Genomic DNA, 15247 nt, shown 5'->3' with positions numbered 1-15247 from the left:
AAATTCGACATCCAAGTACTCTTTTGATGCAACTCAGGCTGGTTCAGGTTTCTGTAAATTCATCCCCACCTCATGAATCTAAAACGGAAACTAGTAAATTCTAAACCAGTTAGAAAACTTCTTTCTCAACTAATTCTAAACCTAAGATATTTTTCTTCTGCTTAAACTGGTTGTATTTTTGAATTATTTATAAAACTGAAAGTAACGTGATAGTATCATTGAAAAAGCACAAAAACCATAAAAGAACTTCGCCCATTGGAATTTCTTAAAGCATCGTCGACGTCAATGCTACAAATCCTTTATTTAAACATCATTAAAAGCCAACAGCAACAGCCAGACGCTCTTCATAGTTCTCATGAGACTTCACTGCACCCTGCACAGCACAATCCAAACCCAGTATCAACCCATCTTCTCAAATGTTCTACCAAAGAATAGATGGAATAGATTGGAGACTGTGACTTACTTGGAGCAGTCGGTGGTAGGGGTGATCTGGTAAGGAACATGGAGGCCGCACTTGGCAGGGAGGGAGACCACCTGTTGGTAGACAAGTCCAGTGACGGCGGCAGCAGCTCTCTTGATGCAGCTACAGACTGTCTGGCGGTCGGAGGTGGTGGTGGCGGCGGAGTTGAGGCTCTGCAGTCCGGTGCAGCATAGTGATGATGGCTCACCTCCGTTGCGTAGGTATTCGATGCAGGGGGTGACAGCAGACACCACCCGGTCGCAGGTCATGACGGCGGCCACCGCGTAGGGAGCTGCAACCCACGAGCAGAGAAGGAAACCAACAAGAGTAGTGCGAAATGCAAGAGAGGCCATGGATTTTCTTGCACTGAAGCTTGTATGTTTTTCTCTGGTCATGCATCGCTGGGGAATATATAAAAGCAAAAAATTGGCAGCCTTTAAATCCAGTCATGATTGATTTCTAAATGACCGTCCAATTACATTACCTTTCTGCTCGGCGCAATTTATGTAGCTCAAAAGAGCTCATAAACTGTGAAGAACAATAACAAGAGAAGAAATTTTGGGTGAGAGCACCATTAATGACTCCGTATGAGAAATAACAAGTTTCTGGTTCAAATTTAGCCAGAAAGTGCCTACAATTTAAATGAAAAAGTGGTTTTCGATTGAAAAGAAAGGTGTAAAGAAACGAAGAGAGTGAAGGTTTGGTAATCAATTTAAAGTGAAGGCATCAAAGAGCCGTTTATGATAGACTTCTCTATATTTGAATATTTATTTTAAAATTTGTAGTTAAGACCATTTTATAAAAAAAATATTTTGGTGTTATGCAAGTTTACTTTACTTTCTAAAAATCATTGGAGTATTTTTGGTTAATTTTAAGTAATTTTTTTTAAGATTTAATCATATTTATGTTCATGAGAGAGATGGGGGAATGTTGATCCTCCACCATTGACACCATTTTCACCATATATTTTTAGCCAAATCAATACATTTAGATTTAGGAGGGGGTTAGTGCACAATGTAAGTGCAGAGTGAAATGAAATACAAAGAAAAGTATTTTCCCTGGGGAAAGTGAGAGAGAATGTAAAGTACTTGTTTGTGTTAGTGTGCGCAATGGAAAGTACAGTGTAAAGTACTTGTTTGTGTTAGTGTGCGCAATGAAAAGTGTAATGTAAAGTACTTGTTTGTATTAGTGTGCACAATAGAAAGTTCAGTGTAAAGTACTTGTTTGTGTTAATGTGCGCAATGGAAAGTGCAGTATAAAATACTTGTTTGTGTTAGTATGCACAATGGAAAGTGTGGGATAAAGTGCATATAGATTATTTATTATATAAAATATTTTGATATATCTGACTATCAGAAAATTAAATTAATATTAATTAATAAATAAAATATATTAAATATAATAATTAAACAAATGCTTACTTTTATATTATTAAAATTGTAATCAAATTTTAATTTTCTAATATCTAAATATAAAATAATTATACAAATATCGTACTATATAGCGTACTACACAAATATCGTAATAATCAAAATAAAAATAATACAAATATAACTCAATCACCTTTTTAATATAAAAAATTATATATGTTCATACAAAAGTACAACATAAAAAATATTTAGTGGCATTAAAATATAATAGTCAATAATTTTGCCACATCTGAATTGCTAAAACATTTCGATAATATGATGCTCTTGTAGATTGTACTGGAGACTCCCTCTAAGTACGAGCGACTAAAATAAATTATTAAAAATAAATAAATAAATAAAAAAGTAACTTAAGTGAATATAATAAATAAATAAATTATTTTTTAATAGCATAAGATATGTTTTAACATTAAAAACCACTAATTTAATATAATAAATAAATATATATTTATCAATAACATAATATATTTTTATGTATTATTAATTAATAATATATTGTCAAAAAATTTAAAACCATTGGTTTAATTAATTATAGCAAAGGAATAATTAAAATATATTAATATAGTAATTATAAAATAAATATATTAAATAAATAAAAAATATTAATTATTATTTTTACGACGGTTTAATTTTTCCTAACTTAGAAAAAATTAAACCATCGTCTTCTTGCGTGCGTCGTCTTCCTCAGCGGCACGAGACTACGACGACGGGCCAGCAGGCAACGGCGATAGAGGCGGCGGGCCAACGGGCAATGGCGACTGAGACGGCGATCCAACGGTACGCTGAGAGGGACAAGAGAGGGAGGCTGAGAGGCTCTACGGAAAGGTAGTAAATACTTTGTTAAAAGGTAGTAAATGGTTTTCTAAAGGAAACAATTTAACTTTCTTAGAAAATAAAGTAAACAATATGTAGACCGGAAAATTCACTCACCAAAATTAGAACCTTGATCAATGGTTCAGATCATCGACATCTATCAACAATCAAGATTGAAAGAACTTGATTATTAGTTGATCATTGATCAAAGTCAAACTTCTCGAGGGTCAAAGTATGAAGATTTAGTCAAAGGATCAATGAAAGGACAAAATCAAGATTTTAGTGAAAATTAAAGTTGATTACCAAGATCAAGGCCTCATCGATAGTCAAGATAAAGCAAATTGTGTGAGGTGTATGTAGACCTCTCCTTTGTATGTAGAGAGAGAAAGATGATTATGGAGAGAAAAATGTGAGATGGCTGAAACACCCCCACCACCCTATAAATAGAGGTACTTATTTTGAGAGAAATTTTGGAAGAAATTTGGGAGAGAGAATTTTTCTAAATTTCAAGTTTATCGAAACTTTGTTCTCAAGAAAACAAAAGCTTGAATCATGCTTCCAATGCCTTAAATCACAAATTAGCCAAAAGCTCTGTTGGATTCGTAGCAACAAGAAATCTTCTTTGTCTCTACTTTACTGCTATCATTGAAGCCGCAACACATAATACAAGATCAAATATTCTCATCAACATCAAAGGAAGGCTAGCGATAAATTGAGGCTAGTCGATCAAAGAAGCTCCAATTCGTCCGTCGGATTAAGCAAGGCTAAAGTCAAGCTCATGAGTGGGGATCGAACCAAATGATTAAATTGGAGCTTGAACCCTACATCACCTGGAATTTTGTAATTCTTTTCCATTGTTGTACTCATGGTCATAACATTTCATAGATCGGCTCCCCTGTACATCGACATTTTTTTGCTTGCTCAGTGGGACAACCTCTACATCTCATCTCCTTCTCTACTTTCACATTATCAACTCAATGTTGTCATTCCGATCGACCCCTACGGCAATGTTGCTTCTTGAATCCATGGATTGAATGTTATGTCACCATCAAATGATGCTTCATCTATCTTGTCACCTTGGTGCAAAGTTATTGTGATGATGTTGCAAGCAAAAACACTCGAGGAGCAAATCGTTGAACTACACTAAGCAATGAAGAAAATAGGCGAACAAATCTTGGCAAGAGATGCCCAAATTGCACAACTCATAGACAATATAGAATTTATGGTAGCCAATATAAGAGAACCCCTCTCATACACTAGACAAGCACCAAACATCCACAAGTACTTCGACCATTCCACTTCTTAACCAATAAGGAACAACATAAAGAACATAATCAATGACATACAAAAACAAACAAATAATGAGAACAATATTTTTTGCTCTTCTTCTAGACGGACGTTGTGTCATTGGCTATTAAATAATAGGTTTCTCACGTAAATAAGTAAGTATTCATACTAATCCACACTATGCTCACTATTGAATCAAAAGTACTCTTTGGTTATTTCATAACCAATGACAATGCCAAGCTAAAATGAGCACAATAAACATCATTCTCTATATTTGTATGTCACTTTATGTAGTAGACTATGCTTTTAATGCCCCTTTAAGATAGTGTCATGCTAGAACCTATAATACTTTTGTAAATCACAACTATCTGATGATTATGGGGATGCATAAAATAATAATCTTCTATAGAGTAACATAGTTATTATTTATTGTTTAACATAATAGTATTATATATTTGTGCATGGTGTCACTTGTTAATGGTTAAAAACGATTCTTTTGAGTCCATAGTGAGCATAGAATGGCTCATTATTGTTACTAGGTTATTTGAGTGGGTTACTATTTCGTAGCTAATGACATAGTGTCTCACTAGAATGAGAGCAATAAACATCATTTTATTTATTTTTATGTTATTATAGTTTCACTTTATATAGTAAACTATGTTCTTGATGCCATTTAAGATAATGTCAAACTAAAATCTATCATAACATACGATTATCTACAATGTAACATAGTTATTCTTTATTGTTTAATATAGTATCATATTAGTCCATAACATAATACACTTTATTTCATTGAATTAACTCTCTTACAAAAGTGGAGTGCAGGCAAGGTTCAAAAAAATAAAAATGTGTCTTTGTGGAATAAATATATCAAGGATCAAGAAGAGACATTAACCTAAGGACAAGAAAATAAAGAGGAGGGTTCTGAGCCATCAAGTAATCAATTTGAATAAAATAGAACCCTAACCTTATTCTCTGGTGTACCAAAGGAGGTTGAAGGTGAGTGAGAATCTGGTAGAGCACAATTCTCGTATCACCCAATTTTTCTATGATCTCAGTTGAGCTCATCTTCAATCCGGGTGAGCCTTTCATTCACATCTATGCTTGAAGAGGCTTGTGGAGCCTTTTCTGTCCTGCCAAATTCCTAAGGATTTGCTTGTCCATCACTCGCTGCATCCCCCCAAGTAGTAGGATTAGGTTCTTGTGGAATTCCTCCCTCACCCTCTTAGAGATCGTTTCTTAGTGTTCAAACATACTCCTTGCTTCTTAGGTAGTGGCCTCCTTCACTTGCTCTATAGGCGGAATAGGATCTAGTGTGATTGACTCATTATCACTAGATGATGACATGATTGTCCTGTGGGTGTTCTTCATCTTCCTTTCCTTTCCCATAGTGTCTACAAGAAACAACTAAAGAGGAAATCAGAAGGAACATAGCATAGTACAATAACATAAAGTGTTACTAATCAATATCGGTCACTGGTCACAACTATGTAATGGTTTAACCTAGTCCTATGTTACTATTGATATAAAGACAAAAGGTGAGGATCCCCCACCATTCAAGGATTTTGAACTATATTTGTTGCATAGTCGGTCTCTCCGGCTTTGATAAATAGTACCCATTGAGTACAAATTCTGATTTAAAAGCCAAGAAATAAAAATTCTAATTGTTACTTTCCAAGAAAATATTATGGAGGGTCCTTCCACCATTATACGTTAGCCAACAATTGTAGAGTATATTTCCAAGTAAAATAAGGAAAAATACAATGAACAACACATACTTGGAAACTATTTTCTGATGCCCCCTTATCATTCATTGAAATATGTAACCTTCTCTATAAAATAGATATACTATTGCATTAGTTGCATACATAAAACTAAGTTAAACTGTCACAGGGTAGTTTGTTATGAAGTGACTTGGTACTTTATGTTATGTGTCAAAGCAAGAAGTTTTTTCTTCTCTAACTGTATCAGTGGCATATCGGTGTTAGGTAATGTTACACCCTAAAGCTAGATTGAATGCTATAATTTATGTAACAAACGTTACATAACATACAATATCTGGTACAATTCCTTAGTTACATAACATACAATAGCTAGATAGTAGCTAATGCAAAGAAACTAATGTTTTGCGTAGATGGAATAACAACTTATTGGTACAATTCCTTAGTAAGACCTAACTACACAGTGGGATTTGGAAGAAAGAGTAAAGAGAAACAGAAAAAGGTAGACCACATAACAATATTTGGCAGAAAAAGAAAGAAAGAAGAGAAAAAATGAATTAATATGAATGCAATAATAGAGTAATGAAAATTTCTCATAATTCACTCTTGACTTGAAATGTATGTGTCTAAACAAGAAACAAGAACTTTCCTTTACAATAAGCTCTACCTTGATATTTCTTACAAGTTTCAAAGTAAAGCTTGAGGAGAAAGACAAAAGAAAACTTGTGATATATTATAAAACACACTATATCTCCAACTTCAAGCTAGTTAGATACACTGGAGACCTGATGACTGTCTTTCGAATCTTAAATCCCAAAATTACAATAAACCCAAGTTTTGCCTTTGTCTTCCCACTAGCTGAATTAGCCAGAGCACACCTCCGGGCAATATTTTGTTAGGAAACTCACGTTTCTTATTCTAATTTGGGCAACATATTTATTATTCAATTATATTTACTATTTGATAGAATGTACTGAAATTAAGTGATCTAATTTTGTGAAGCTCATTAAGGAATATGAGCCAATTGAGTAGATACCATAGGGAATTATGGGAACCCTATTTAGGAGACACATTATGGTTATGGTCCCCAAGAGACTAAATTACACAGTTTTCCTTCTCCCCATCCGGAAGAGAGACGACAGTCCCATTGAGGAACTGAAGAGATTTAGTTGCGGAATATCACAAAACCAATCATTTGTTCGTATTGATTGCAGCAGAATTCTACAATAGTAGGTGATCGTTTGGAATGGATTAAAGTATTTATCCCAAATCCTAATATTCTGACATGATATAAATTATGGATTAGGATTTCCGTTTAAGGTTTTCTAAAAGTGGTATCAAACCAGTACATTACTGTTAGATTATTAGAATTTCTGGACTAATTCCATGGAGGGCGACACACATAGTGCCGATATTGTGTAGATCTTCTGCACGGAACTCGTCTCGGGGTTGTGAGTCGGCCTGCATTGTCGTCAAAAGATGGAAGCCGACGGTGGAGGCCCGCATTGCAACGTCCGGCAGAGGGCCACCAGAGGAAGCCGACAACCCCTCCTCTCCGAGTGGTTGGAGGTTGAAGACAACTTCCAGCATGCGCAAAAAGGAAGAGAGAAAACTAAATTTTTTTGCGTCATCATTGCTTTTTCGTCGTCGGAAGGGAAAAAGGGGCAACGGAAGAAGTCGCGCTGCAACGACATCCGATGGGAAAACAGGAGGGCGATGGAGGAAGCCATGCTTGTTGGGGGCTACAGCACCCATTGGGAATCACTGAAGCAGGGCAGATGGTAGTGCCCGTTGGATGCACTGCAGCGTCGATGAATAAGAAATTTTTTTTTTTTTTTTGAAACTTAGGTTACGTTTAATTTAAATTACGAGTAGACTCAGACCACTCCGGAGAATCGGGCTGGTTGAGGCGAGTCGGTCGGATTGACATGACTCAAACGTTAAGGGTCGAATCGGGCGATTCGGGTTGACTCAGATGGGCTGAGTCGGCTCGCCCTAGAGAGAACCGAGCTGACTTAGTTCTCAAAATCGAATTTTTGCGCCAACACGGATTTGAACCCGCACGCAAGCTTTTCTATTTAGAAAAGCATATGACCAGTATGTTAGTTCGCATCCGTGTGTTATCATTAGATAAAAAAGTTTATATATATTAAATTGCAAAAATTACAGAATCTATTTTTGTGCAATTTTCATTCATATGAATATTTATGCATGCACATATAGTTGTATAATATGCATATTTAAGTTGATTTTTTAATTGTGAAAATTCTTATTATTTTTATGCAACTGGTCTAGTATTTTAATCAAATTGATTGAAGCTACATGTTGCCAAAGTAACCTCTGTAGTGTAGGTTAATTTGACTAAAAATACATAGATATTTGTATAGAATTATTTATGCAAACTATGCTCGGGCCAAAGGAAGACATAATTTGGCCAAATCAACAACGTGCCTGTGATAATAAATGTGTGATAATTATAAAGGTTTTTCATGTGACCATTAATCGGTCCAAAGAAATGTTGTTGTTTGACAGAACTGATTGTTAGTATTTGATCATTGCACTAAGTGTACCACTTACAATTAATTTCTCTGTTCAAAGACTAGGAATTAATGTTGTACATTGTGAAAATTCCTATTATTTTTATGCAATTGGTCTAGTATTTTAATTAAATTGATTGAATCTACATATTGCCAAAGTAACCTCTGTAGTGTAGATTAATTTGACTAAAAAAACATAAATGTTTGTGCGAAGTTATTTATGCACATTATGTTCGACCCAAAGGAAGACACGGTTTGGCCAAATCAACAACATGCAAGTGATGATAAATGTGTGACAATTATAAAGACTTTTCATGTGAACAATAATTAGTCCAAAGAAAGGTTATTGTTTGACAGAACTGATTGTTAGTATTTAATCATTGCACTGAGAGTACCACTTACAGTTAGTTTCACTGTCCAAAGATTAGGAATTAATGTTGTACTAAGTATCTTGAGATGGGTCCTCAATTTGGATTGTTTGTACATGTCTTGTTTTTCTTTATAGGACATGCTAGTTAATGTGAGTATGCTTGTTTAGTTTGTTCTATATACAGTTTCTGTTGCTACTTCTACAAATGTTAATATTCAAATAAGCAACATTCTAATGTTGAACGGAACAAACTTTAAGGCATAGAAAGATACCGTGCAAATTGTGCTCGGTTGTATGGATTTAGATCTTGCACTTCGGGCAGAATAACCCACTTCTACTCTGAAAAACCTCAATGATGTTAAAATTGAGAAGTGGGAGCGCTCCAACCGAATGTGCTTGATAATCATGAAACACCATTTCAGAGGCGTTTCGGGGCTCTATGACTGTGAGCAAGAGCACCAAGAAGTTCCTGGAGGAAATTGAGCAATATTTTGCCATGAACGAAAAGTCGGAGGTGAGTATCCTTTTGGCTAAACTCGTTTCGATAAAGTATAAAGGCAAATGGAACATAAGGGAGTACATCATGGAGATGTTTCATCTCGCATCAAAACTCAAGTCACTTAAGTTGGAGTTGTTTGAGGACTTGCTCATGCACTTGGTTTTGATATCCCTTCCTGCACACTTTGGGAAATTCAAAGTGAGTTATAACACTCAGAAGGACAAATGGTCCCTAAATGAGCTTATATCTTACTGTGTGTAAGAGGAAGAGAGACAACAACGGGATAAGATTAAAAGTGCTCACTTGGCCTAGAACTCTCAAAACAAGAAGAAGAAGAGAGGTAAGGATGCTGCGGAAGGATCTTTTTAGAATAAGAATAAAGGCTATCAAATCTGACCATGGTGGTGAATACTACGGAAGATATGATGGATTAGTAGAACAACGTCCAGGACCCTTCGCGATTTTCCTCAAAGAGTGTAGAATTGTGCCGTAATACACCATGTCGGGCAAACCCAACATGAACGGTATTGCAGATCAACGAAACCGAACTCTTAAGGATATGGTAAGGAGTATGATCAGTCATTCCTCCTTGCCAGAGTCACTTTGGGGAGAAGCTTTAAAGACAACAATGTACATCCTTAATAGGGTACTGAGTAAAGCAGTTGCCACAAACCCCTATGAGCTTTAGATAGGCAAGAAGCCTAGCATTAGGTACTTACACATTTGGGGTTGTCCAACTGAGGCACAACTTTATAGGCCACAAGAAAGTAAATTGGACTCAAGGACGGTTAGCTGTTATTTCGTTGGTTACGTTGAACCCTCTCGGGGCTATAAGTTTTATAATCCCACATCAAGATTCTTCTTTGAAACGGGAAATGCGAGATTTCTTGAGGATATTGAGTCTAGAGGGGAAGAAAACATAAGGAATGTTGTCTTTGAAGAAGAATATGTTATTGACAGTGATCTGGTCTCCATACCTATCGCTATTCAAGACACAGTTCAGACACTAGAGGACAATGTTCAGGTTCCTATTCCTGACATTGTTCTAGATAAAGACAACAATGAGATTCTTCCTCTTGCACCACCTTTAGAACAAACTCAATGACCTCAAGAAGTGCCATTAAGGAGATCCACTAGGGAGAGGAGAAATGTGATTCCAGATGATTATATCATCTTTCTCCAAGAACATGAGGATGACTTCGGATTGACAGAAGATTATTTGATCTACTTCTATCAAGCTTTGAACAATTCTAACTCTTAAAGGTGGATTGCTGCCATGAAGGATGAGATGAAGTCTGTGAAAGACAATGATATTTAGGATCTCATCGAGTTGCCTAAAAGTGTGAAGCCCATTAGTTGTAAATAGAAATATAAGGCCCGTCTAGTCGCTCAAGGTTGTACTCAAAGGGAAGGCATAGACTATAAAGAGACTTTCTCTCGGGTATCTTTGAAAGACTTTTTTAGAACAATAGTGGCACTAGTGGCTCATTTAGTTCTAGAGCTACATCAGATGGATGTCAAAACAGAATTTCTTAATGGACACATTGATGAGACAATTTATATGGTACAACCAAAAAACTTTGCATTTGGTTATCCAAAGTTTATGGTCTATGAATTGATGAAATCCATCTATGGTCTCAAACAGGCTTCCCATTAATGGTATCACAAGTTTTATCCAGTCATCACCTCGTATGATTTTGAGGTGAATGTTGTTGATGACTGTGTATATCATAAGTTCAATGGGAGTAAATACATCTTCCTGATATTATATGTCGATGATATTCTGCTTGCTAGTAGCGATATAGGTTTACTGCGAGAAACCAAGAAATTTCTGACGAAGAAATTCGAAATTAAAGATCTTGGTGATGCCTCTTTTGTATTAGGTATATAGATACTTAGAAATTGTTCTCAAGGTATCCTTAGGTTGTCACAAAAGAGCTATATCGATAAGGTTTTTGAGTAGATTCATCATGAAAGATAGTAAACCAAGAGAAACACTCGTCGTAAATGAGAGAAGTTTAGTCTCAAACAGTGCCTTAATAATGATCTTGAAAGAAAAGAAATGCAAAAAAAATGTATGCATCAGTAGTAGGGAGTCTAATGTACGCTCAAGTTTGTACCCGCCCCGACATAGCATTTATCGTAGGAATTTTGGGCAAATATTTGAGTGATCCAGGTATGCAACATTGGAAGGTAGTCAAATGCGTGATGTGTTATTTGAGGAGAACAAAAGACTACATGCTCACTTATCAAAGATCAGACAGTTTGGAGATCATTGGGTTCTCTGACTCCGACTTTGCTGGATGCCAAGATAGCAGATGCTCCACATCAGGCTACATCTTTATGCTAGGTGATGGAGTTATCTCCTGGAGGTCTACTAAGCAGACTCTCATAGCTTCTTCAACCATGGCTACGGAGTTTATTGCTTGTTTTGAGGCGTCCAACCACGGAATATGGTTGCGAAACTTTGTCACTTGGCTGCGAGTGGTAGATGACATTGATAGGCCATTAAAGATTTACTATGACAATAACTCGGTGGTACTTTATTCCAATACTAGCAGGAGCTTGACGAAGTCGAAGTTTATTGACATCATGTGTCTAGTTGTTAAGGAAATAGTTCAGGATAGGTAGATTTCTATAAAACATATGGTGACGAAGTCTATGCTAGCAGACCCATTAACCAAGGGTTTAACGCCTCAGGTCTTTCTTGAGCACACGACTCATATAGGAGTTATTTTTTAGGATACCTTGGTTTAGTGGGAGTCATGTTTGTACTATATGTTTGCTTTAGACATTGAGTTATTCGATTTTTTACGTAATAAAATTGATTGCTTATTATTCTATTTCTGAACTTGCTTGTGTTTTTTTATGTGCAATGTTCATATTGTATTAAGGACTTTGGAAAGGTCTCACTAAAGACTAAAGAAGGACCAGTTGGAAATAGGCATGTCCGAGATCACATTGCTTGTAATTTCCATGCTACTCATCCATATTTGATCTATGTCATTGAGTGTATTAGTATGGCGATCATCGTGGTTCAATCACGATTGTATTATCATGAAAGTCGTAGTGGTTCCATTATTAATATATAAAATGGTTCCATTATTAATAATATACATATGCGCGTCTAAAGAATTTGTGATATAATTGTTTCAGGAATGATATGTAACCCAAGTGGGAGATTGTTAGGAAACTCACGTTTCCTATTCTAATTTGGGCAACATATTTATTATTCAATTATATTTACTATTTAATGGAATGGGCCCAAATTAAGTAATCTAATTTTGTTAAGCCCATTAAGGAATATGGGCCATGAATATGGGCTAATTGAGTAGATACCATAGGGAATTATGGGAACCCTATATAAGGAGACACATTATGGTTATGGTCCCCAAGAGAGTAAATTACTCACAGTTTCCTTTCTCCCCATCTGGAAGAGAGACGACAGTCCCATTGAGGAGCTAAATAGATTTAGTTGAGGAAGATCACAAAACCAATCATTCGTTTGTATCGATTGCCGCAGAATTCCGCAACAGTAGGTGATCGTTTGGAATGGATCCAGGTATTTATCCCGAATTCTAATATTCTGGCATGATGTAAATTTTGGATTAGGATTTAAGATTAAGATTTTCTAACATATTTTTCATATAAACCATAGAAAAATCAACTCCCTCCTTAACTTGGAAAATCCCAACTGTAGGATCGAATGAGAATGCCATCATGTGTAGCATCCTAACCATGCTCGCCATGTTTACAACTGCCCACATATAACTAACCATTATAATATCATACGGAACATCTTTCTACTCGATGATTCATGTGTGATTATTCTTTAACACGATATTTCTTTTGCTTAAAGGGGTTGCATTTTTGAATTATTTGGAAAACTGAAAGTAACTTGATAGTATCATTGAAAAAGCATAAAACCATAAAAGAAATTCGCCCATTGGAAATTCTTAAAGCATCGTCGACTTCAATGCTACAAATCCTTTATTTAAACATCATTAAAACCCAACAGCAACAGCAAGACGCTCTTCATAGTTATCATGAGACTTCACTGCACCCTGCACAGCACAATCCAAACCCAGTATCAACCCATCTTCTCAAATGTTCAACCAAAGAATAGATGGAATAGATTGGAGACTGTGACTTACTTGGAGCAGTCGGTAGTAGGGGTGATCTGGTAAGGAACATGGAGGCCGCACTTGGCAGGGAGGGAGACCACCTGTTGGTAGACAAGTCCAGTGACGGCGGCAGCAGCTCTCTTGACGCAGCTGCAGACTGTCTGGCGGTCGGAGGTGGTGGTGGCGGCGGAGTTGAGGCTCTGCAGTCCGGTGCAGCATAGTGATGATGGCTCACCTCCGTTGCGTAGGTAATCGATGCAGGGGGTGACAGCAGACACCACCCGGTCGCAGGTCATGACGGCGGCCACCGCGTAGGGAGCTGCAACCCACGAGCAGAGAAGGAAACCAACAAGAGTAGTGCGAAATGCAAGAGAGGCCATGGATTTTCTTGCACTGAAGCTTGTATGTTTTTCTCTGGTCATGCATCGCTGGGGAATATATAAAAGCAAAAAGTTGGCGGCCTTTGAATCCAGTCTTGATTGATTTCTAAATGACCGTCCAATTACATTACCTTTCTGATCGGCGCAATTTATGTAGCTCAAAAGAGCTCATAAACTGTGAAGAACAATAACAAGAGAAGAAATTTTGGGTGAGAGCACCATTAATGATTCCGTTCGAGAAATAACAAGTTTCTGGTTCAAATTTAGCCAGAAAGTGCCTACAATTTAAATGAAAAAGTGGTTTTCGATTGAAAAGAAAGGTGTAAAGAAACGAAGAGAGTGTAGGTTTGGTAATCAATTTAAAGTGAAGGCATCAAAGACCACCGGTAAAAAAAAGCCGTTTATGATAGACTTCTCTATATTTGAATATGTATTTTAAATTTTGTAGTTAAGCATATTTTTGAAAAAATATTATTTTGGTATTATCCAAGTTTACTTTACTTTCTAAAGATCATTGGAGTATTTTTGGTTAATTTTAAGTATATTTTTTTAAGATTTAATCATATTTATGTTCATGAGAGAGATGGGGAATGTTGATCCTTCACCATTGACACCATTATCACCATATATTTTTAGCCAAATCAATACATTTAGATTTGGGGGGGGGGGGGGGGGGGGGGGGGGGGTGTTTAGTGCACAATGAAAAGTATTTTCCCTGGGGAAAGTGAGAGTGAATGTAAAGTACTTGTTTGTGTTAGTGTGCGCAATAGAAAGTGCAGTATAAAGTACTTGTTTGTGTTAGTGTACGCAATGGAAAGTGTAGTATAAAGTACTTGTTTGTGTTAGTATGTACACTGGAAAGTGTGGTGTAAAATGCATATAGATTATTTATTAAATAAAATATTTTGATATATCTGACTATAAGAAAATTAAATTAATATTAGTTAATAAATAAAATATATTAAATATAATACTTAAACAAATGCTTACTTTTATATTATTAAAATTTTAATCAAATTTTAATTTTCTAATATCTAAATATAAAATAATTATACAAATATCGTACTACATAGCGTACTACACAAATATTGTAATAATAAAAATAAAAATAATACAAATATAACTCAATCACCTTTTTAATATAAAAAATTATATTTGTTCATACAAAAGTACAACATAAAAAATATTTAGTGGCATTAAAACATAATAGTCAATAATTTTGCCACATCTGAATTGCTAAAATATCTCGATAATATGATGCTCTTGCAGATTGTACTGCATACTCTCTCTGAGTACGAACGACTAAAATAAATTATTAAAAATAAATAAAAAAATAAAAAATAACATAAGTGAACATAATAAATAAATAAATTATTTTTTAATAACATAAGATATGTTTTAACATTAAAAACCACTAATTTAATATAATAAATAAATATATATTTATTAATAACATAATATATTTTATGTATTATTAATTAATAATATATTGTCACAAAATTTAAAACCATTGGTTTAATTAATTATAGCAATGGGATAATTAAAATATATTAAAATAGTAATTATAAAATAAATATATTAAATAAATAAAAATAATTATTTTATAAATAAAAAATATAAATTATTATT

At 35.2% G+C, this 15247-nt stretch overlaps 1 protein-coding gene across 2 annotated transcripts; it reads right to left on the bottom strand.

Annotated features, from left to right (window-relative positions):
• Nucleotides 1–238: 238 nt before the first annotated feature.
• LOC137941062 (non-specific lipid-transfer protein 1-like) lies at nucleotides 239–13643 on the bottom strand. Of its 2 annotated transcripts, none has more exons than XM_068786318.1 (2): nucleotides 13269–13643; nucleotides 239–373 (listed from the first exon to the last, which is right to left on the bottom strand). In XM_068786318.1, exons 1-2 carry the CDS (start codon nucleotides 13616–13618, stop codon nucleotides 364–366), a joined length of 360 nt encoding a protein of 119 aa, XP_068642419.1. In that variant the 5' UTR covers nucleotides 13619–13643; the 3' UTR covers nucleotides 239–363. The 2 variants fall into 2 exon arrangements, with proteins under 2 accessions (XP_068642419.1, XP_068642412.1); XM_068786311.1 differs by lacking the exon at nucleotides 239–373 and adding an exon at nucleotides 13005–13178.
• Nucleotides 13644–15247: the final 1604 nt, after the last annotated feature.

This window comes from Aristolochia californica, unplaced genomic scaffold (assembly GCF_029961685.1).
Source record: "Aristolochia californica isolate CCGP_79_NKW_82.1479 unplaced genomic scaffold, dmAriCali1.0.hap1 SCAF_10, whole genome shotgun sequence".
NCBI classification, from domain to species: Eukaryota; Viridiplantae; Streptophyta; class Magnoliopsida; order Piperales; family Aristolochiaceae; genus Aristolochia; species Aristolochia californica.
This window is presented reverse-complemented; position numbering and strand designations above follow the sequence as displayed.